The sequence below is a fragment of the Lipophrys pholis genome, assembly GCF_963383615.2.
Source record: "Lipophrys pholis genome assembly, chromosome: 4".
Taxonomy (NCBI): Eukaryota; Metazoa; Chordata; class Actinopteri; order Blenniiformes; family Blenniidae; genus Lipophrys; species Lipophrys pholis.
The window spans coordinates 35,015,812-35,038,925 of record NC_137637.1 but is presented as its reverse complement, the minus strand read 5'-3'; the positions used below and the strand labels follow the sequence as shown (position 1 = coordinate 35,038,925).

The window sequence follows — 23,114 nt, the reverse complement described above, 5'->3', positions numbered from 1 at the left end:
TGTCTGTGTGTGTGTGTGTATTTTACTAAAATTACACACCAGAATTGGGTGAAATTTTCAGGGGATATTTGTAATCATCCAAGGACCGATCGATCGTTTAGTTTGTTTATTTCATCCATTGTAAAATAAATAAATAAATAAACACCAACAAACTAAATAAATAAATAAATAAATAAATAAATAAATAAATAAATAAATTAATTAATTAATAAAAGGAAAACAAACAATTCAATAGAATACAGAATGAAAATTTGCAAATTCTTGAACGAAAGGGAGCAGAAAGAAGATTAATCTGTATACTATTCTCCTTTGTATGTGTATGCAATGATTTGTACTATGTTTGATCACAGAATAGAATAGAATAGAATAGAATAGAACTACTTACAGGAGAATATAGATAGCTCCATGCAGAATAGAACACAGAATAAATAGAACAGAAGTTAAAATAGAAGGTTAGTTTTTTCTTTTTCAGGATGGAAATTCAGTTTTATCTTTCTTCTATTGTGTAATTGTAAAGGTTGGTTCTTCTCAGCTTGTATCCTGCTCTATACATCTGGGCTGTCCACTTTTTATTTTTGGCTACGGTTAACATTCTACTTCATTTTCCTGAATATTCGACTTCATACTGTCTGAAATAATCTCTGCAACCCTTCTGAAGTGTCTTTGGAAATTCCTACAGTATTCTTAAATCCTTACAGCAGAGTCCGAACCATGAGCGAAGACTGTAACTACAGAGAACAAGTGTTGAAGTCTGGAAAGTTCACATACTGGGCCTGGAGGTAGTAGAGGCTTCACTGTCACAGACAGTGGAGCTCTGTTGAAGCAGAACTGGTGGTAAATGGTGTCTCATTGTCTCTTGTCATTTGTGACTTCAGGGGAAATGTTTGCATCATTAAACCGTTTTTTTTTTTATTTTGTTTTTTTTAACCTGTATGTCAAAGGAGCCATTTATTGTGAAAGCAGGAAGTGTGTTGGGGGCGGTTACAGCTCCAGATCCTGTCCTACCTGCCTGTGTTCACACATCCACGTGTATATATACATTATGCCTGTGGATGACCTTTTCATGAGGGTTGATGTGGATCACGAGGCTGATATTTGATACATATTCAGTTAAAAACACAAAGTTAAACCCGCATAACATGGGAACATGCTGTTTCATGATCACATATAGACTCACTCACATATAGACTGAAGCCATAAAGTTAAAGATAGTATAGATAAGAGTCAAAGGTCAAAAGATGTTTGCTCCAAACTTCCTTTTGTGAGTAAAGAACAGAAATGTACAAGTTTAAATCTGTAAACCCTCATACAATCTCAATTCTAAAGATTGTTTTTAAGATATGTTATTATATTTACTAAAAAAAATTTCAAGAAGACTTTTCTGGCTACCAGCTTTAGGGCAAAAATACAAATAGCAGATTGGTTCCAATGCAAATTACAAGTCACTTGTAATTTCAATTCAATTGTATTTGTTTGCTGCCAATGAAGAGAAGCTATTATTGGAGGGATGTGATTTCTCCTGCTGGTTCCTGTCAGAACTCTCGCTGCAGCATTTTGAATCGGTTGAAGATGTCTTAAGCAGTTATTGTGACACCCTGATAATAGGAGTTACAATCTAGAAGTAACAAATGCTTGGATTAATTTCTCAGCATCACTCTGAGCCAACACACTGCTGATTTTAGGGACATTACACAGGTTAAAAAAGGTGGTCCTGCAGAATTGTTTGATGGTTGAAGGATAAGTCCTGGTCCGAAGTAACTCAGTGGTACTGGAGGTCAAAGTAATACCGTCGAGTGTTACTATATGTGTAAATAATTTCTCTCTCAGCTGTTTTGGGCCAAATTCACTTTTATCTGAGTTAGATAAATAAATAAAAATACAGCTCATTAAGGCATAGGCTATATGTGTTCTACAAGTTTTTAGTTTAACAAGTTGATCAATATCATCAGGTTAATTATTCAACTCAAGAAATAACAAATGTTTTTTATGTTTTTTTAAGGCAGGCATATCCAGCGCTGTAATTTGGTTCAGGCATATCGTTGGCCTCCTTGTTTGGGGTCCTTACTGGAGGCTCGGCGCCAGTCTACGGCTGTCGCAGCAGAAGTAAATACGAGTGAACTTTATTAAACAATCGAGTGTTTCAGTGGACTTTGTAACTTCATACGTCTCAAAATGAATCTGGAACTACTAGGTAACTAACATAACGTGTTCATTTGTTTTTTGTGTACCTCATTGCACCTTTAAACGATGCATTACTTATTGTGGTTAGCATCATCAGCTAGCCTAGCATGCTAACCGAAGCCGCTACGATTTAAAATCAAAATAAACAAAAGCAATGCTTTTCCAGGTTTGAAGTTCTTTAAACGATTGATGTTGATGTGGATTTTAATAACAGGGCAGTCGAATATTCATAACTAAATGCTTTTTAATTGATTCAATTGAATGAAACAAGATGCTCGTGGTTCGCAGGCTGTCGTCCTCTGATGTTTAAATGTCGTTTATAATTAAGATTTTGGGATTAAAAACACTGCCTGGTTCTCATTCATATTATTTGTCAATATAGTGTATATATACTACACTGTATGATAATATATTGAAATGTAATGACAAGAGCAATTTTTTTGTTCTTCTTCCCAGAATCATTTGGGCAGAACTACCCAGAGGTAAGCCTCCTGTTTATAATATGTTCATGATTACTGGAAATCATCTTTACACTTTTACACACACACACAGTGCGAAAACAATGTTTATTTCTTTCTAGTTGTAATTCCATGACGTGTGTTTTTGTTGTCAGGAGGCAGATGGCACCCTGGACTGTATCAGCATGGCCCTCACCTGCACCTTCAACCGCTGGGGGACCTTGCTGGCTGTTGGCTGCAACGATGGCCGTATCGTCATCTGGGACTTCCTCACACGGGGGATCGCCAAAATCATCAGTGCACACATTCACCCGGTCTGCTCTTTATGGTGAGATACAACATGTAGTGCATGTCGTCACTGCTGCCTTGCTGCATCACTTAGACCAGGGCTCTTCTTAAAACCGCCAGTTTCTTCAAGGGGACTGAGTGGAACAAGGGGCTTCTTCTCTCTAACTCCCTGAATAATTACTTGAAAGTCAGTGAACACATTCTTGATTGTTTAGTAAATACTTCCCTTGGAGGTTTTGACTGAATGAGCGCATTCATAGAAGCTTGTCCAATTCTATACGTTTTATATTTGTGGGGAAATTATCACTGTAGTAGGATTTTCAGGAAGTCTGTTCCCTTTTCAAATCATGTTCTTTGATTTTCTTTAAACAAGGCCGACCGGCCTGCTACTCAAAACATTCTACTCGGTGCCCAAGAGCCCCACATTGGCTACTCCTGCTTTAGACCAAATGAAATCTAGTCTTGTTAATATTAGTAATGATTCTTTTTTTCCCCTGAAACCTCTGAACTGTGAAAAGCTGCAGAATCTCTTTGTTGAGGGGGGTACACCCAAAAGAACAGACGTCTTCTGTTCTTTAATTTGTTTAAATTTATCCAAATTATGTTAATTCCTACAGCTTGTCTCATCCAATATCATACAACTGAAAGAATCAAGAAATTACATTTTGTTGTTGATGAATATTCCATAAATCAAGCTGGTGGTGAAATCAGTGTTTTGTGATCATGTTGTTGTTGTCAGGGGGAACAACAAACATAAGCTGAAGTATAACCCTTCTGTTCTGTGACTAAATGAAGAGTTTTAAATGTGGCACACATCACATCGGTGTTGTAATTTATGTTGTGTGCGCAGCTGGAGTCGAGACGGTCACAAGCTGGTGAGCGCCTCCACAGACAACATTGTCTCGCAGTGGGACGTCCTGACGGGAGACTGTGACCAGAGATTCCGCTTCCCCTCGCCCATCCTGAAGCTGCAGTGCCATCCCAGAGACATGTGAGCCCCCAAGCCTGTACCTGAGAGGAGAGAGTCGATGCTGTTGGTCAACGTTGAACAGCAGCAGCGTCTCAAGGCTGCAGTTTGAGTTGTGTCAAATACATTTCTAAGTGGTGTGTGTGTTGTAGGGACAAGGTGCTGGTGTGTCCCATGAAGTCAGCCCCAGTCCTCCTCACGCTGTCAGACTCCAAGCATGTGGTTTTGCCCGTGGATGATGATTCAGATTTGAATGTGGTGGCAGCGTTTGACAGGCGGGGCGAGTACATCTACACCGGCAATGCCAAAGGAAAGGTCAGACTCGCCACTGATCTACATTTCATTAGAGAAACCTACAGGGTCCAATTCAAATGTTAATAATTTTACTCTCTTTGTATTTTACACTGAAATAACTTGTATGCTTCTTCACCGTCACCTCTCCATTCATTTCTTGTTGCAGATTTTGGTGTTAAACACAAATACTCAGGAGCTGGTGGCTTCTTTCAGAGTGACGACCGGTACCAGCAACACCACTGCCATCAAATCCATCGAATTCGCACGCAAGGGCAGGTCAGCAATCGTGTGTGTTTACACCTGAGCAAAATGTGGACGGCATAACAAAACACTTGTTTTGTAGTTTTAAGGTTTAGCCATTTGTCTGTCACAGAATTTCATGCAAAACTTTTACACAAAATGTCTCAAACTTTCAGTTGCAGTTCATGATTTCACTAATTCTCCTCGCCCCCGTCTTTCCACCGGCCTTGTTTTTACACAGCTGCTTCCTCATCAACACGGCAGATCGGATCATCAGGGTGTACGATGGCAGAGAGATTCTGACCTGTGGTCGGGACGGTGAGCCGGAGCCAATGCAGAAACTACAGGACCTGGTCAACAGGTACGTCAGCACACAATCTCACCTGATTCCACGTTCTGGGTGTGCTTTTGGTCAGAGCAGACGGATGCTCGAGGACTATAATATTGAGTTGCTGTCGTCATGCTGTGTTTTTCTGTGGTCAGGACTCCTTGGAAGCGCTGCTGCTTCTCTGGGGACGGCGAGTACATTGTGGCCGGTTCAGCCAGGCAGCACGCCCTCTACATCTGGGAGAAAAGCATCGGCAACCTGGTGAAGATCCTGCATGGAACCAGAGGAGAGCTGCTGCTGGATGTCGCTGTAAGGATGCTTAAATTCAAGTTCTGATCTGTTTTCACCTTCAGTCTTTCCCATTGACAAACCCGTACGTGTCTGATTTAGTTGAGTTGAAAATGCTTTGTTTGACCTCTTTCAAGTGGCATCCTGTCCGTCCGATCATCGCCTCCATTTCCAGCGGAGTGGTTTCTATCTGGGCTCAGAACCAAGTGGTAAGTTCACGCTGAAGGTAAACGCTCAGGGCGTCTCATGTTTCGGTGAATGTATTTGGCTTCTGGGTCCATGGTGTGGTCACTCAGTGAGCGTTTGCTTTGTCTGCAGGAAAACTGGAGCGCTTTTGCTCCAGACTTCAAAGAGCTTGATGAGAACGTGGAGTACGAGGAACGGGAGTCTGAGTTTGACATTGAAGATGAAGACAAGAGTGAACCTGAACAAACAGGTTAATAAGATGGTCATATTCTCTTCTGGATCACACAAATCTGTGCTGGACTTCATTTCATAAAATCCTCTTCTGAACAAATACAGTTTACTTAATTATAATATTTTAGCCTGTCGCCGCTGACGATCTGGTATTCCCATTTTCAATATCAACCATTCCTTGTCCATTTCTGATATTTAGAGAAGAATCAAAACTACCAGAAAAGAAATACTGAGGGCTTTGCTCCTTTATTATTTTTTTAGTGGCCAAAGCGGCTTTAACAGCACGACCCGTCCTCCCACAGACGAGCTTCACTAAGAATGAAATATGACTGTTCTTTTCATTTTCATGTAACACAGGATCCCAACCTTCCTGCAATTGTGATTTTAGAATTCGTCATATATCCATAATAGTGTAAAACACTTCCAGTATTCAAGGCAGATTGACTTACTCCTTCATTGTGAAAGATGTTTTTTTAATAGTTGTTATAGGAGTGTTTTTCATTTTTTCTGTATATGTGTGTATTTGAACTGATGCTGATATTTACTCAGTTGGGGGCTGTGAAGTGACGATATCCTGTTTTTCTGCTTTTTGAGCTGCTGCGTGTCCCGACTGGTTTTCTCCTCTTTTCATGTTCCTGTTGTAGGTGCAGACGCAGCCGAGGACGAGGAGGTGGACGTCACCACCGTTGATCCCATCGTTGCTTTTTGCAGCAGGTGAGAGCAATAATGACGGCGTGAGAACAGTGTTTGCTGCTCAGAGTCAGAACACATTTTAGACCGCAGCCACGTGAATACAACCTCCTAAACTACACATCGGACCTTGAATCCTGTTTGCTATTCCAGTGTTGGTACCTCATTGGTTACTTTTAAATGATATTAGAGGGTCAAATCAGAACATCACTTACTAAACAGGTCAAATCAATTACTATATTAGAAAGTACAAATGTTGTGTGTTGTAGTGACGAGGAGCTGGAGGACCACAAGGCCCTGCTGTACCTGCCCATCGCTCCCGAGGTGGAAGATCCAGAGGAAAACCCCTTTGGCCCCCCACCGGATGCCTCGGTCCAGGCTGCAGGCGCCGAGGAGGCAACAGCAGGTGGCGATAAGAAGCAGCGGCAGCCTTCGTCTGAAGGAGGCCCGGCCAAGAAGAAGGCTCGTACTACCACTATTGAACTGCAGGGGGTGCCGAGTGACGGTGAGAGCAAAGGAACCCGCAAAAAGTGGAATATTTTTCAGGGAACTGGACTGAAAACGAACACGGCCTGGACTGATTTTTTGTTTTAATCTAAATGTGTTTCCATCCTCTCCTTCTCCTCAGAGGTGCACCCCCTGCTGGGTGTGAAGGGAGACAGCAAGTCAAAGAAGAAGACGGCTGGTCGGCCCAAAGGCTCCAAAGGTAAAGACAAAGACTTCCCCTTCAGGCCCAAGCCTTACAGGGGCGAACGGCCCTCCTTCCCCGGGGTGCCCGAGGCCCTGGGCAACTCCGGCCTAGGAGGCGTAGGAGGAGCAGGAGGAGGAGGAGGAGGAGGAGGGATGAAGGGCAGGGCAGAGGGAGGCCTGGTTCCAGGTAAGCATGCCACCTCCCCTGTTGCTGCTGCTGCTGAGCCTGGGAGCTCTGTTCGCCCTGCCACCCTGCTCGTCTGACTGACACCCTCCCAGCTCTACCTGTGTCCAATCCCCCTGCCCCTCCCCCCGTGCTGCTTCCACCCCCCACCCCAAGCACAGCTCACTGACAGAGACCCGCCTGCTGCCCAGCCGCAGTCTGGAGGCCTCAACATTCACAGTGTGTAAAAAAAACCAACTAGATCTGATATGGTTCCACAGCTCTGTTTGATTCTACAATGAGAAATCCTGTTGAGCATCACAGCAATCTAGTTTTAAACTTCTCCTATCCTCCAGCTGTTCATCTCCTCCTGGTCTGGTCGCTCCAGAAACCTTCAGTATTCTAAGTTTCTAGCTCCTCCTTGATTTTCCTCATTTGAATATTGGATCATAGGAGCTGCATTCAGAATCTGCTGTGTCTGTGTGAGCTGGACTGGCTCCGCCCACACATGCCCATCTTGGGAAGAGGAGGAAGTACTTCCTCTCGTGGTGCCATGTGCCAGAGCAGAGCTGCCTAATTGTGGGAGGAGTCAAAGGGAGGGCCTACCTTGATTGGGATTGGCTAAACCCCCGATGACACTATATAGGGTTTGATTTCTGATTGGCTGGTTGGAGCAACACACTTTTTAAAACCTGGAACAAGCCAGGGACAGAGAGGAAAGACTGTCTTCACTTCTGGGACGTCAGTCCAGGTATGGGGACGATTAGTACTGCTGGAGAACCTTTAGGAAGTGGATTTTACATAATATGAGCCTTTAAAAGAGAAATATTTATTGCGTGTTTGAAGATGTTTCACTGGATATTTGCACCATGTGAATCAAAATAAGGCTTCTTCAGCTCTGGGAGCTGAACTGTAACCTCGATGTGATAAAACACCATGTGAACGTTTATTCCAGCTGCTTTTCAGGCTGAAACAACTCAGAGTTTAGCAAACAAAGTCTAGTTCCAGGTATGTAAAGAACCAGCAGGTTTCCTTTCATTTGTCTGGTTACCACCTTTAGTTTTACCTTTTATTTATTTACTTTTATTCATTCATTTCAGGCATGTGACATTCAAACATTGTACAATCACACACACACATACCTGATATATCTAATTAACATGCCTGAAAAGGGGCAGAAAGAAGTAAACAAATCCTACCTCTTCTCCAATATTCAATAATTATCCTTTTGAATTATCTTTCTGCAGTAAGAATTGTTAGTATTATTATATGTAATATAACATTAAGAAAGATATCTAATGTAGAAGACTTATAGATACAATATATATATATATATATACATGTAAACTTTTGATCAGGGTCATTTGCGTACTTATAATAAACACAGTTGTTTGCCAATAAACCGCTTCACCCGACCATTAACCACGAGTGGAAGAAAGGCTTTGTGTTATCGTTCATATTCTCTGAAGAACGGCCAAGAAATCATAAACTCTCCCAGCGTATGTAAACTTATGAGCACAACTGTATTTATATATATATATAAAACACAAAATTTGGCGTTTGCATTCATATACATTCGTTGATCATCAAAGTGAACTCAAGTTTTAGACGTACAGTTTATATCCCAAAAGCCTTCAGCTTTGACTTTGATTTCCTTTGTGACGATACGACAGCAGAGTGAGTCCTCCCCATCAGATCTGGTTCCCCCACAGTGGATGTTGCCCCCTCGTGACACCGTCTCCCCCTGGTGTTTCCTCTGCTAACTGCAGCCTCGCGCTTCATTAATGCGCCGTGGTGTGAACGGCGTGGCTCCGGGCTGCGGTTGGCAGACGCAGTGTCGACGTGCCTGACGGTGCAGCTCGTCTCCCCGCAGGCTCGCCGACTCGTCTGCATCTCCTTCCTGCTTGACCTTTGACCCTCCTGCTCCCACTCCCGCCTCGCTCCTTTGGGCTTTACGTGTGGCGTACATGTTTGTCTGCAGCGCCGCTGCTCGGTCCGTCTCCTGTCGGTGCCTCGTCCACAAAACTGCGATCCTGGACGTCTCGTCCATGAGGAATATTTCACCATTATTGATTTAAAGGATTGGTGAATTTTGATCGAACGCTGATCGGATTTTACTCATTATGCCAGTACTTTAGGTTTTTTTTTGCTTATTTTGACTTCAGGATGTTTTTATGCAGCTTCTCACTGAGCTCTTCATCAAACGTAATTCCTAACTATTTATTAACATGCACTGGTTAAATTTGGTTAGAATGGTAAACAAAGAGAAACAAAGCCATATGATACTAAACTAAATTTATTTATATATATATATATATATATATATATATATATACACTACCGTTCAAAGGTTTGGGGTCACCCAGACAATTTTGTGTTTTCCATGAAAAGTCACACTTTTATTTACACACCAGCTGTACAATTAATAGAAAATAGAGTCCAGACATTGACATGGTTAGAAATAATGATATTTATTTGAAATAATAATTTTTTCCTTCAAACTTTGCTTTGGTCAAAGAATCCTCCGTTTGCAGTACTCCCAGCATGGCAGTACTTTGGCCTTCCAGCTCTTAATTTGTTGAGGTGTTGAAGGGTTTTCTAATCGTCCATCAGCCTTCTGACACACTGGAGCATTAGAAGACTGGAGCATTAGAACACTGGAGCATTAGCATTAGAACACTTGAGCATTAGAACACTGGAAAATTAGAACACTGGATAATTAGACACTGGAGCATTAGAACACTGGAGCATTAGCATTAGAACACTGGAGCATTAGCATTAGAACACTTGAGCATTAGAAGACTGGAGCATTAGAACACTGGAGAATTAGAACACTGGAGCATTAGCATTAGAACACTTGAGCATTAGAACACTGGAAAATTAGAACACTGGAGCATTAGAACACTGGAGCATTAGCATTAGAACACTTGAGCATTAGAACACTGGAAAATTAGAACACTGGAGCATTAGCATTAGAACACTTGAGCATTAGAACACTGGAAAATTAGAACACTGGATAATTAGACACTGGAGCATTAGAACACTGGAGCATTAGAACACTGGAGCATTAGAACACTGGAGCATTAGAACACTGGAGCATTAGAACACTGGAGCATTAGAACACTGGAGGGGGAGCTGCTGGAAATGAGCCTCTATACACCTCTGTAGATATTGAACCAACAACCAGACATCTGCAGCTAGAAGACTTATTTACCACATTAACAATGTATAGAGAGTATTTCTGATTAGTTTAAAGTTTTCATTGAAAAAAACTGCTTTTCTTTCAAAAATAAGGACATTTCTAAGTGACCCCAAACTTTTGAACGGAAGTGTACATTAGATATATCAATTACAAATAATATGTAAAAGTTCATTGTACAGGATTTATTTTCTCCAAAAAATTCTGAAATCTCATTCGTGGGCGAGTCGTCAGACAATCATATCGATGTGGCGCCACATTCTGAGATTATTAACACGTACAGAAATAAACAAATGTAAAAAAGTTATAAAGACAATTATTAAAGGTAGAAATTAGTGAATAAGAACTGAATGTTGGAATGAGTAGAAGAATAGACGAATGTCAAGACGCATAAAGAATCTGGAGGTAATTCAGTAAGAAATGTGGAAAACTATTTAATAAATGAGTAACTAAGAGAGTAACTTAAATGTAGAAAAACACTACTTGTGGCAAAAATGTGAAAGGAAATAAATAACTGCACATAAATGTAGAAATATAGATTAATAAGTACATATATGTGGAATTAATATACCTTTAAGTGAATAAACAAATGGAAAAAGGTTAAGAAGTGAACAAATAGAATTAATTGGAAATTAAAATGTATAAATGTGAAATGGATATAGAAATTACGTGTAGAAATGTGGAGCTTAACTTAAGTTGATGTATTTGAATAAATATAAGAAATGTAGGAATCCATATATTTATGTAAAAACGAACATAAATAATTTGCGCTGCTGAAATTTAATCTTTAACTTTCAATTATGCTCCATTGACACATTTTTACTTCTTAATACTTGAAGTATTTGTACGATTCCACTGGATGTATTGATAGATTAAAATGTGACTGTGTGGCTGAGCTGCTGCTGCTGCAGCGTCTGGAGGGTGACAGAGCTGCTGTGTTTCCCTGCAGGGGGTCTGGTGGCTCAGTCCTACAAGCAGCACGACATCGGGGGGATGGACTGACCCCGCCAGAGACACTGAGCCGCCGCCGCCGCCGCCGTCACACTGCTTCCTGTCCCCACCACAACCCAGCGTCTCATGGAAACGACTCGCTCCTCCTGTATAGGTGGACCGTCTGTCTGAGTCATCTTGTATAGAACCACCGTGTGTGTGTGTGTGTGTGTGTGTGTGTGTGTGTGTGTGTGTGTGTGTGTGTGTGTGTGTGTGTGTGTGTGTGTGTGTGTGTGTGTGTGTGTGTGTGTGTGTGTGTGTGTGTGTGTGTGTGTGTGTGTGTGTGTGTGTGTGTGTGTGTGTGTGTGTGTGTGTGTGTGTGTTTTTTTGTCTTTTCTTGTTTTTATACGTATTAAAACATTTGTAAATAAATGAAGTGTTTTCAGCCTGGATCTTTAAAGCTCCACTATTGGACCTGTTACACACCCAGCATTAGACTGAAGGAAAGAAAAAATAGAAATAATTAAAGGTCCAATATTATGTTTTTGTTGTTAGTCCCTCCTCTGAGACCCGAGGTTCTGAGACCCGAGGTTCTGAGACCTGAGGTTCTGAGACCTGAGGTTCTGAGACCTGAGGTTCTGAGGCCTGAGGTTCTGAGACCTGAGGTTCTGAGGCCTGAGGCCTGAGGTTCTGAGACCTGAGGTTCTATGACCCTGATCAACAAATCCAGGATCTGTTTCCTGGTTGACTGATCCTGACACCGTTACTACCAAGCAGGTTCTCAACTCTCTGGTTCAACACAGACCAGGTGTGAACGTTCACATGAAAGCGTCTGACCAATCACACCATATTTATATATATATATATATATATATATAGTGAATTAGTAAGTCTTGCACATGCAGGATGTTTACCTCTGAATAAACTCCTCAAGCTGCATGAACACAGACCCACAGATTATATAACACAGTATAAACAAAGTTTTATTTGAAATTTCCTTCTATGTTTTTTTTTTTCTTACAAACATTGTCAATAAAAAAAGAAACTCGCACTGGAGACTACCTGAAAGGATTTACTGTGCATTTACAAGTCTTTCCTAGTCTTAAATACGGTAGAATGACAAAGAAAAGGCGACTGTCACGTTAAATAAAGTTAGTTAGTTTTAACTGTTTAACTTTAGACATCATGAGGCACAGACTGAACGCAATCTATTATAACACATTTACATTAAATCAAGTCTCTTTTGATTCAGGACACAAACATCAGAGGAAAGAGGAGGAGGAAGAGGAGGAGGAGGAGGAGGAAGAGGAGGAGGAGGAGGAGGAGGAGGAAGGCCAGGGACCACAGACACTCTTACAGGTTCTCTCCAGTCCCCTTGATGAGGCGCTTGTGCCCCCTCTTCCCTGCAGGACCCCGGGGTTTGGCGAAGGCCTGTTTGTGGGCGTGTTGCTTAGGATGAACCTCATCATACAGAAACTGTTCGGTCAGCTCGTCTCCGTCGTCGATCTCCAGCTGAACAGAAAAACAATTAACATGCAGGCGGCCATTCGCTAAAGATAACATGGAGTAACTTGGATATTTCTAAGGTGCTATTTAGGGTTTCATCCCAGATAGACTATCTATCTATCTATCTCTCTCTCTCTCTCTATCTATCTATCTATCTATCTATCTATATCTATATCTATATCTATATCTATATCTATCGATCGATCTATCTATCTATCTATCTCTCTCTCTCTCTCTCTCTCTCTCTCTCTATCTATCTATATCTATATCTATATCTATCTATCTATCTATCTATCTATATCTATATCTATCTATCTATCTATCTATCTATCTATCTATCTTATCTTATTTTTTTAAAATCATATATCATTAGTAAATATAAGAAAAAAGAGCAACAATTTAACTGAGGACAGCAAAAATATCTAATGTTAAATAATGACAAAAAATATATTAATACTTAATAAATATTTAAAAAACGTATATAGAGAATTCTTTTTATCTTTGTATGATTCCTCTGACTTCTTCCTCTGCAGGACCTCCAGACTGTTTCTCCTTCTATGTATTAGTGTGTGAGCAGGTACTGGACAGTGTCGAGGAATTCATCCGACACCTTCACATGTTTACCTTTTCTGTGAAAAGTTGGTTTTTTACCTACAGAGGCATTAATATAAATGATGAGTTACTTTTGCAAAGGAAATATACATCTTTATGTGTAAAACTTCATCCTAGGTCACTGACATCTTACAAATAATGAACTAATTATAATAAGACGTCTATCTGGGAAGCGTCTATCTGGGAAGCGTCTATCTGGGAAGTGTCTATCTGGGAAGCGTCTATCTGGGAAGCGTCTATCTGGGAAGTGTCTATCTGGGAAGCGTCTATCTGGGAAGCGTCTATCTGGGAAGCGTCTATCTGGGAAGCGTCTATCTGGGAAGCGTCTATCTGGGAAGTGTCTATCTGGGAAGCGTCTATCTGGGAAGCGTCTATCTGGGAAGCGTCTATCTGGGAAGTGTCTATCTGGGAAGCGTCTGGGAAGCGTCTATCTGGGAAGCGTCTATCTGGGAAGCGTCTGGGAAGCGTCTATCTGGGAAGCGTCTATCTGGGATGACTCCCGATGTAGTTGAGCTGAAGCTGTTAATGCTGTTATTATACTACAGTTATTACCACAGTCCTACACTGTCACATTCACACACTCACAGAGCAACAAAGATGGCTGCCACTTGCCCCCAACTGGGGAACCTGAAGGTTCAGTTTTTCTCACTTCAGCCTCACAATATTGAAGAACATTGGAGTGACAGGTCCTCGCAGGGCTGCAGCCTCCAATGGTGTGTGAATGTGTGTGTGAATGGGTGAATGTGATGAGCTATGTAAAGCGCTATGGGGCTGTTGTCAGCTAAAACGCTCTATATAAGTTAGTCCATTCATTTATTTATTTATTTAATCTTCGTCCTGATGGTCGATCAATCTGTTCGTATGACGCTTGAGTGGAAAGTTTCATTAAACAGTCCTAAACACTGTGTACTACTTTTAGACTGGACACACACACACACACACACACACACACACACACACACACACACACACACACACACACACACACACACACACACACACACACACCTCCATCAGTCCATCCGTCACCTTTTTGGCCACCTCCAGGTGGTAATCCTTCTCCACCTCCTCCAGCAGTCGACTCTTGCAGCTGGAATAAAGCATTCGCTCCTTAATGCTGCAGCTGTATCCAGGCATGGAGTAGATGAACACTGCAGACGGAACCACGAGGATCAGAACATATTTTATATCTGAAGGACTTTTTAATCCAAAATATGAAACTTTCAACATTTCCAGCCGTGTGCCACACACACACACACACACACACACACACACACACACACACTGCAGACATACCGACAGACTCCAGGTAGTCTCCTTCGTGGGAGTGTTTATAAAGGAAGAAGTGATATCTGGGCGTGTCTTTGGGAACCCTGCTGGGCAGATCTGGAGTTCCTGTTGGGTGACAGTGAACCAGCTCGATGGTTTCCTTCTCAACGTCCAGCCTCTGGAACACAACCAAGACTCACTCAGTCACAGACGTCAAACTGATGTTGGTCTTTAGATTAATCTGCTTTCCCTGTTTCTGGCTTTAAAAAGATTTGGTTGATTGAAAGGTTAATTTCGGACACGTGGGCACAAACGAGCTTATTCAAAGTAACAGTAACAAAATTAAATAAAAACACACAAAACAAATCAACATAACAGCAAAGCAAAGCCAAAAATAAGTCGTCAATAACTAAGGCCCAACCATGTCCGAAAAGGAGGACGAAGCTATATCTACATATATATATCTAGATCTAGATCTGGATGTACATGTAAAGATCGAGAACTAGATCTAGATCTAGATCTAGATCTAGATCTATAGATATAGATATAGATATAGATATAGATATAGATATAGATATAGATATAGATAGTTTCTGACTTGATAGAATTCGAATCATTATCTGTTTTAATGCAAATAATTAATGCAAATCAAGAATCAAGAATAGATGGTATAAAAATGTTGAATTTATTATTAAATCCTTGTTAATATTAGTAAGCAAGTATGCAGAATTCTAAGCATGTTGAAACAGAGAAAAACAAAATACTTTTTTTTTTACTGTACGTTTTTATTGGCATGAGTTTTGTGATTTACGTTTTCACAATGAAATGTTGATCTTTGTTCTCACCAGCTGAATGTAGTTGATGCGTTTCTGAGCGAGCTGCTGCAGGGCTCTCCTGGCCGCCTCCTGCAGAGGGAAAGCCAGACCCTGGAGCGTCTGATGTTTGCTCTCCACGCTGATCTCTGCCTTCACCTGCAGGGGGCAGCATGCCGAGACGTGGTCTTAGTCTGTTCAGGCCTTTCCAATGACCAACCGTGTGCGATCATTCACACAAGCAGAATAAGGTTGAGTGTATGGCCCCGTTTCCACGACAACGTTTCACATATTTTTAAAACATGTTTTAAAAAAGTGTTGCGTTTCCACGACAGCAGCAGACACACTGGCAACGATGTAGTTAGTCTGCCGGGCCACAGGAGGGCGCCGTTGCTTGTTTTAGTTATGAAACCACAGACTGTGTGCAGAGAAGAAAACGATATAAACCTGAACAAAATGGAGAGAAGCTAGTGCCTGATGAGGAATCAGATCCTATCAGGGAGAGTCTCAACTAATAAACTACTGATCTGGAGGATCAAACTAGAAAACCAGCGCCAGTCAAACCACTACGGGTCGGCCATGTTGGTTTACTGGAGCAGAAGAACTACAGTACTATGTATTTTCAAGGGGAAGGGAGGGAGAGAGGCTCAGTAACAGGCTCCGCCTCCATCAGGCTCTGCAGGAGGGAAGAGCGACCGTGAAAGAATCTTTCCACCTTGAGAGCCGAGATGAAAACTTCAGGATAAAGTGGATCAGAACCCCGGTGTCGTGGAAACGGACCCCCCAGAGGGAAGGAGGTTTTGCAGGTACACTTGTTTTTGTTGCCTAAAATAACATGGAGTGTTAATGATGTGAGAGTCGCTCGATATGATCTTTGTTTCCTGGTTTCATAGAGATCATGAAGGATTTGAAGGAAGTATTTATAGTGACTCCTGTCAGTAATGAAAGCACATCTGAGTAAAATGACCAAATCTGATGTTTTATTCCATGTAAGTAAAGAAGACCCGGTGATCAACGTACCTGTTTAACTCGACCCTGAAAGGACAAAAAAAAAGAAAAACCCAGCAGGTTATATTTGCGACGACACTTTAAAGAGGCGTGTTAAAAAAAGACTTGGCTCACGTGAGTCTGTGAGTAATCATGACAGCATGGCTGACGACACGCCGACCTCTCACCTCTGTGATCTTGATCCTTTGCAGCTCCTGTTCCGCCGGCGTGAGCGGCGCCGGGCCCGAGCAGGACGACACATGGCGCTGGTAGCCCAGCAGGCAAACGTCCTCCTGCAGGAAAAACGAGAAGCCCGTTAAAGGCCAGCGCCTCAGAAACGCGTCATCACGGTTTTTACAGAGCGTCAGAGTCAGAGTCAGAGGCGGGGATCAAACGGGTCGGACCTCAGCGGTGCCAAACATCTCGTACTTCACGTGGCCGCCGCCAAACTCTTTCCTCACTGTGGCCCGGGTGGCGGCGTACAGCATCTTCTGCTTCACCTGCAAACAGCAGAGGAGGAGAGGAGGAGAGGAAAACACAGCTTCTCAGCACGACGGTAAAAGGAGAGGAAAACCAGGTTCCTCTCGTCCAGCGTCTCAATCCAAGCCCACCGTTTTGGTTAACTTGTTCTTTTTCCCATATTTCAATGGAAAGTCGATAATTAACACATTATTCTTCTTGTTTGTAAAATCTCCTGGAACAGATTTCATTTCTGTGCAAACTACATGGAGACTTATTTATCCTCCACCAGGAGGACAGGATGCGAGTCTTACTGGCGAGTCCTCGGGCGACCAGGAGATGAAGACCCACTCGTACCCCTGTGCATTCTGGGAGTCCAGGCGGTACAGGAGGTAGCACGGCTCCCGCTCGTTCAGCAGGGGCAGCAGGAAGTGGTCGTAGTCCTGGTCCCAGCTCAGCTCCGGCTCCCTGTAGGCCCCCAACACCAGCTGCTCTGAAAGTCAGACCACCACTCATCACATACCGGCCGCTCCGCCCCCGCGGCCCCCCGAACCCCCGAACCCCCCCGCCATCAGCAGGACTGACCAAGTCAAACGGGTCACAGTAATATCCCCCCAGGTACATTTCAGTTCAGACTTTTTAAAGGTGCGATCCATGTAGTGTCACTTGTTAGTGTTAGATGGCAGTAGTGAGTCACTGTCGATTGTTTCACTGATTCAGTGACGCTGGTGGAGATGGAAGAGGTCTGAACTACATTTCTTCACTGAGCCACTGAAACATTTCATATAAATCCTCAAACTGCTTCCATCATTTCCACTCCGACAAACTCACTGGTACATCAACAGTCAGAACACATGTGACCCCGACAACAAGGAACCAGTTATTAATGAAGTTAAATAGTAATTTTTACTCATGTTTAGTAGTTTTTTACCTGAATACATTTTGTAACATGTACCTTTTACCTTTGACCTTAAATCAGTATTTTTACTCAAGTAAACAATGTGAGGACTTCTGCCTCCTTTATGGATGATTAAGCTGGTTCCATATTGTATTACTACAATTCTAGAGTATGTGAGTATGAATACGTACATGAATATTTTGATGTCTATATACTGGCCTTCACTGCACCCAAATCACCACAACAAGTCTTAAATTATGGATTTGATCCATGAGTTCAGTCAGAAATCTCACGTCTTCAGTTATCAAACCAATTTTGATGCAGCAACTCAGAAAAGCAGAATTTCTCCATCTGAATGAAGCAGAAACATCAGAACCCGGTTGAGGATGACCTCATTGAGAGGAGATCTGCTGAAGTTCTGCTTCATCCAGTCGCTGACCCGTCAGGAGACGTCTAACCTCAGAGCTAAAAATACTGCAGGATTCATTTCAGACCATGAGAGCCGGTTAACACCGAGCGACACTGAAGAAATTCACCTGGAAACACAGAAAGCTGAAGTTTGAGGGGGGGGGGGGGTCCTAAATGTCCCCTGGGGCATGTTTCTATTTTCAGCCTCAACACATTCCTGCTCTGCACACACATACTTTCCATCTGCCATTCTCTGCTGCCCTAATGACTCCGTGTTCTGATCACACTGGATTTCCACGGAGCTGCTGCCTGGGGTTTCTTTCCTCTCGGTCGATCAAATGCTGAGACGTCAGGGTTCAGACGGGCGGCTGGGCGATGATGAAATCCGCCTCAACGATCCTGTTTCTCCCTCTGACATCAAGACAAACGGTGGCGTGCGTCCAGGTTGGGTCACCTCTCGCTCCAAATAGCGCCAAGGACGCCCGCTGGGGTGAAAGCACCTTCTTTATTGGGGCCTGAGTGACTCTGTCTGTCCATCTCTGTCCTGGCAGCCTCACCTCTGGTGACACCAACTCTCCAAATACAAGAGCAGATATTGGATGTGAGAGACGTGGGCCACAAAGATAGTCCCAAAAGGTCCCATAATGCACCTGCCATGAATCATATTACAGCGTGGACTTGGTCAGACACCAAAACAAGATGTAAACACCTCGTGAACATTTCAGCTGAACGCCATAATGAGCCACCTAGAAACCCTGGAGCCTCACTGGGCATTTTCCCCCGGTCGCTCAGCTGACACAGCCAACGCCTGCTGCCACCCTGCAGCTGCCGCAGGCCGCCGTCGTCAAGCTTCAGCCACAGCCTGGAGCTCCGGGAGCTCCTCAGTACGAGCCCTGGATGTCTGGAGGGTTGTGACTCTTCCTGAGAAACAGATACTCCAACTTGTTGTTCAGCAGCATTCATAACTGAGCAGAAGAGAAACCTTTCAACATTTCGTGTTTTTCTGTTTTCCATCCATAACTTTAGCATGTGAGAATAGCTTTTTGCCTTTTCAATACGATATGTTACTTTTCTATCTCACTGATTTCTTTTCTGTCATTTCCATGTAATTCAGCTATTTTCAACACCTTTCTTTCAGATATGTAATCAGTCATTATATATCTGAAAGTGGTGAGCAGTCTGGAGCAGCAGGGCAATGCTAGCCCTGTCAAAAATCATTGTTATATTTACTTATAGTTAAAAAGTGATTCTGGAATCAACTAGGCTGCTTGTTAGGGTTAGGGTTAGTGTTAGGGTTAGTGTTAGGGTTAGGGTTAGGGTTAGGGTTAGGGTTAGGGTTAGGGTTAGTGTTAGGGTTAGGGTTAGGGTTAGGGTTAGGGTTAGGGTTAGTGTTAGGGTTAGGGTTAGGGTTAGGGTTAGGGTTAGGGTTAGGCTGCTTGTTCAGTCTGCAACTTTATCCAGAAAACGAATGGTTCTATTTTGTGGAGCTCAAATCTCCTACGTCCTCTAAACGCATCACAGCAGTAACTGTTGCTAACCTCTGATAGAAGCTGGACGCTGCTATTGGCTTAAAATGTTGAGTGACAGGATGATCAGCCAATCAGATTGTGATGTTATTGACAGAACGCCCCAGGGCAAGCTGCTGGTCTGGAAATGAGCTTCACTGATTGGCCCATGAGCAGGTGGTGATGACGCTCTGTTATTATCTGATGTTCTGGAGGTGATGGCGGCGAATTTAACATCTAGATCAGGTGATACCATGGCGGACCTGCTTCTGGACCTGCTTCTGGACCTGCTTCTGGACCTTTTTCAAGGAGCTCGTTTGGAGAAGAAATGGAAACTGTGGGAGAAGAAGACCGAGTAGTGGCCCTGACTGAAACACCACTGCACTCTACTGGTAATTACTCTTATAGCTTTCAATATTTAAAAAATACACACTAATTCAATAATTATCAAGGCTTCTTAAAACACCTTTGCAGTAGTACTCAGTAAAATTGAAGTCATGCTTGTGTTGTACACTGGGTGGCAGCGTTTAGTCGTTTTAGCATGGGACTGTTAACCCTCTTCTTCTTCGTTGGTATCCAGCGGTCCAGATTGTGTCTGTTTGTTATGCTATGGACACCACCGTGTAATAGTAACACATTTAGGCCTATTCTACTTCTTTCAATGACTCAATGCGCCATCTTGTGGTTGTAAAGCTGTAGTGCAGGGCCAGATGTCCGCCAAAATGGGACTTTGTAAGATTTCTCACTATTTCCTGTTTTTACCAAGAATTCGATCCATTTCATTAGAACTGAACCTTTTTTGAAAAGTAGTTTATACTCTGGAATATTTACAAACCTTAGACAGATTTTCACCTCCTAATAAGAGACATAATAAAATTGCCACTGAAGCCAAACGTCTTCAGAAGTCCAGTGGCTCCAGCTCGGTACCAGAGGGCAGATTTGGATCGTTTGGCCAGTTTTGGGGGCAAATCCAGGTTCTGACCTTCTGAATATCTGGTTCAACACTCAGACTGATGGCGAGCAGGCTCGGCTCGGCCCGGCTCAGCTCCTGTTAGAACCCTTCCACTGCACGCTGCCCCGGCGGACTCACCGTCTTGGATGCACACCTTGATGAGGCGCACTGCTCCTCCTCTGGCCCGGGCCAGGAACTGTCTCAGTTCTGGCGTCACCACAAGTGCCAGAAACATGGCGGTGCAGCGGCGAGTTCCTCCCGCCTGGAGCTGAAGACGTGGGGCAGAGAAGACGGACTGGGCCAAGCGGCGGGTCAGAGGAGTCTGGTCCAGTCAAGAAAGTCCGAGCAGTGAGCGGCCCGTTGTACTCGAGAGGATGAAGAGCGGCACTGGACTGCTGAGGAAGAAGCGGCGGCTGAGTCGGGTCTGGACTGTGTGACGCTGTGAGGAGGGACATTGCTCAAGTAACTAGGACAGGATCATGTGTGCAGAGGGAACCTGATCGCCCCGACCCAAATTTAGCTCCCAGGCAGTGACGGTCCAGACCGGAGCGCTGGGCTGTGGAAACACAGAGGAGCAGGAGAGCCGGACCCCCAAACCCACAAACCGTCTCCTGAGCTGCAGAGACCAACAGGCAGCTCTCTCCACCAACAGGCAGCTCTCTCCAGCAGCTCTCTCCAGCCGCTCTCTCCACCAACAGGCAGCTCTCTCCAGCAGCTCTCTCCAGCAGCTCTCTCCACCAACAGGCAGCTCTCTCCAGCAGCTCTCTCCACCAGCAGGCAGCTCTCTCCAGCAGCATGCAGCTCTCTCCAGCAGCTCTCTCTAGCAGCAGGCAGCTCTCTCCAGCCGCTCTCTCCAGCAGCTCTCTCCAGCCGCTCTCTCCAGCAGCAGGCAGCTCTCTCCAGCAGCTCTCTCCACCAGCAGCTCTCTCCAGCAGCTCTCTCCACCAGCAGGCAGCTCTCTCCAGCAGCATGCAGCTCTCTCCACCAGCAGCTCTCTCCAGCAGCTCTCTCCACCAGCAGGCAGCTCTCTCCAGCAGCATGCAGCTCTCTCCAGCAGCTCTCTCTAGCAGCTCTCTGCAGCAGCAGGCAGCTCTCTCCAGCCGCTCTCTTCAGCCACTCTATCCAGCAGCAGGCAGCTCTCTCCAGCAGCTCTCTCCAGCAGCGTTCTCCAGCAGCTCTCTCCACCAGCAGGCAGCTCTCTCCAGCAGCAGGCAGCTCTCTCCAGCAGCTCTCTCCACCAGCAGGCAGCTCTCTCCAGCAGCTCTCTTCAGCAGCTCTCTCCAGCAGCAAGCAGCTCTCTCCAGCAGCAGGCAGCTCTCTTCAGCAGCTCTCTCCAGCAGCTCTCTCCACCAGCAGGCAGCTCTCTCCAGCAGCTCTCTTCAGCAGCTCTCTCCAGCAGCAAGCAGCTCTCTCCACCAGCAGGCAGCTCTCTCCAGCAGCTCTCTCCAGCAGCAGGCAGCTCTCTCCAGCAGCAGGCAGCTCTCTCCACCAGCAGGCAGCTCTCTCCAGCAGCTCTCTCCAGCTTCTCTTTTCAGGAACAGATTTATTGAATTTCCTCAAAACTAAACTGAATAAACAAGATTCGACTCCCGTCCAGATCAGAACCTCGGTTCCTACAGAAAGAAAAACAAAACCTCTTATGTTGTGTTTATTAAAAAAATAAAAAAATTAAAGCTGCAAGCAGTGTTGATGGCTCCCGTTGTCGCCTCCAGGTCTCCTCCAGGTCTCCTCCGGGTCTCCTCCAGGTCTCCTCCGGGTCTCCTCCAGGTCTCCTCCAGGTCTCCTCCGGGTCTCCTCCAGGTCTCCTCCGGGTCTCCTCCAGGTCTCCTCCAGGTCTCCTCCGGGTCTCCTCCAGGTCTCCTCCAGGTCTCCTCCAGGTCTCCTCCGGGTCTCCTCCGGGTCTCCTCCGGGTGGTGCCCCTCCCTTTCCGGTAGAGATTGTAAAAGTGTTTTTTGACTCTGACTGAGTTTATTTTTACAAAAGTTTGTTTAATTTGCGGACGAGAAATGAGATTTTTCATTGAATGCGGTTATAATGGAAGCCTGTTGTACAAATCTTCTAATTCCAACTTGTCAGATACTAAAGTAAATATAGATAACACCAAAAGTTCATTGGAAAAAACCCTTGCTCATCAATTGTCATAATAGTAGATTAAAAGTGATGTCAGTGTGATGGAGCTGCTCACGTTTCCTTCTCAGGGCCTGAGAGTTAAAAACAGGAAGTGACAATGCAGTGTGTGTTAGTGGTTTGATTTTAATCAGGATGTTTGTGTCTTTGGTGAAAACGTGTGAATCAACTTTGACTTTTATGAAAAGAAGTCACACTTCCTCAGTATGACAATATTTAACATGTATTTCATGATCAATAATATGATCTTATACGACGACATCCTCTGATCTGCAAACGTCTTACTTTAGTGCCCTAATATTTAAATTTCCTCCAGAGGTTTTATTTGTTTAATCATTTTGACATTGATTTATTTAAATACCCTGCAGTAGAACCAAACCCCAGGAAGAAGCTGAAGAAACCCAGCATGTGATGTGAAAACACGAGTTTAAGAGTCAGACGTGAGT

At 43.9% G+C, this 23,114-nt stretch overlaps 2 protein-coding genes across 5 annotated transcripts; one reads left to right on the top strand and one right to left on the bottom strand.

Annotated features, from left to right (window-relative positions):
* Window positions 1-2,063: 2,063 nt before the first annotated feature.
* Window positions 2,064-11,577, top strand: rbbp5 (retinoblastoma binding protein 5). 3 transcript variants are annotated; one of them, XM_080461270.1, is made up of 14 exons: window positions 2,064-2,191; window positions 2,638-2,663; window positions 2,795-2,967; window positions 3,778-3,918; window positions 4,047-4,209; window positions 4,355-4,464; window positions 4,670-4,789; window positions 4,912-5,065; window positions 5,182-5,253; window positions 5,363-5,480; window positions 6,106-6,175; window positions 6,421-6,656; window positions 6,780-7,028; window positions 11,153-11,577. In XM_080461270.1, the coding sequence occupies exons 1-14, from the start codon at window positions 2,173-2,175 to the stop codon at window positions 11,203-11,205; spliced, it is 1,704 nt and encodes a 567-aa protein (XP_080317396.1). In that variant the 5' UTR covers window positions 2,064-2,172; the 3' UTR covers window positions 11,206-11,577. The 3 variants fall into 3 exon arrangements, with proteins under 3 accessions (XP_080317396.1, XP_080317397.1, XP_080317395.1); XM_080461271.1 differs by having other exon boundaries at window positions 6,780-6,857; window positions 11,153-11,558; XM_080461269.1 differs by lacking the exon at window positions 11,153-11,577 and having other exon boundaries at window positions 2,065-2,191; window positions 6,780-7,143.
* Window positions 11,578-12,096: 519 nt separating this feature from the next.
* On the bottom strand, window positions 12,097-20,970 carry LOC308107995 (twinfilin-2-like). 2 transcript variants are annotated; one of them, XM_080460637.1, is made up of 9 exons: window positions 20,680-20,970; window positions 17,093-17,271; window positions 16,724-16,819; window positions 16,508-16,612; window positions 16,353-16,367; window positions 15,366-15,491; window positions 14,548-14,698; window positions 14,281-14,402; window positions 12,097-12,645 (listed from the first exon to the last, which is right to left on the bottom strand). In XM_080460637.1, exons 1-9 carry the CDS (start codon window positions 20,774-20,776, stop codon window positions 12,487-12,489), a joined length of 1,050 nt encoding a protein of 349 aa, XP_080316763.1. In that variant the 5' UTR covers window positions 20,777-20,970; the 3' UTR covers window positions 12,097-12,486. The 2 variants fall into 2 exon arrangements, with proteins under 2 accessions (XP_080316763.1, XP_080316764.1); XM_080460638.1 differs by lacking the exon at window positions 16,353-16,367.
* Between the last annotated feature and the right edge of the window lie 2,144 nt (window positions 20,971-23,114).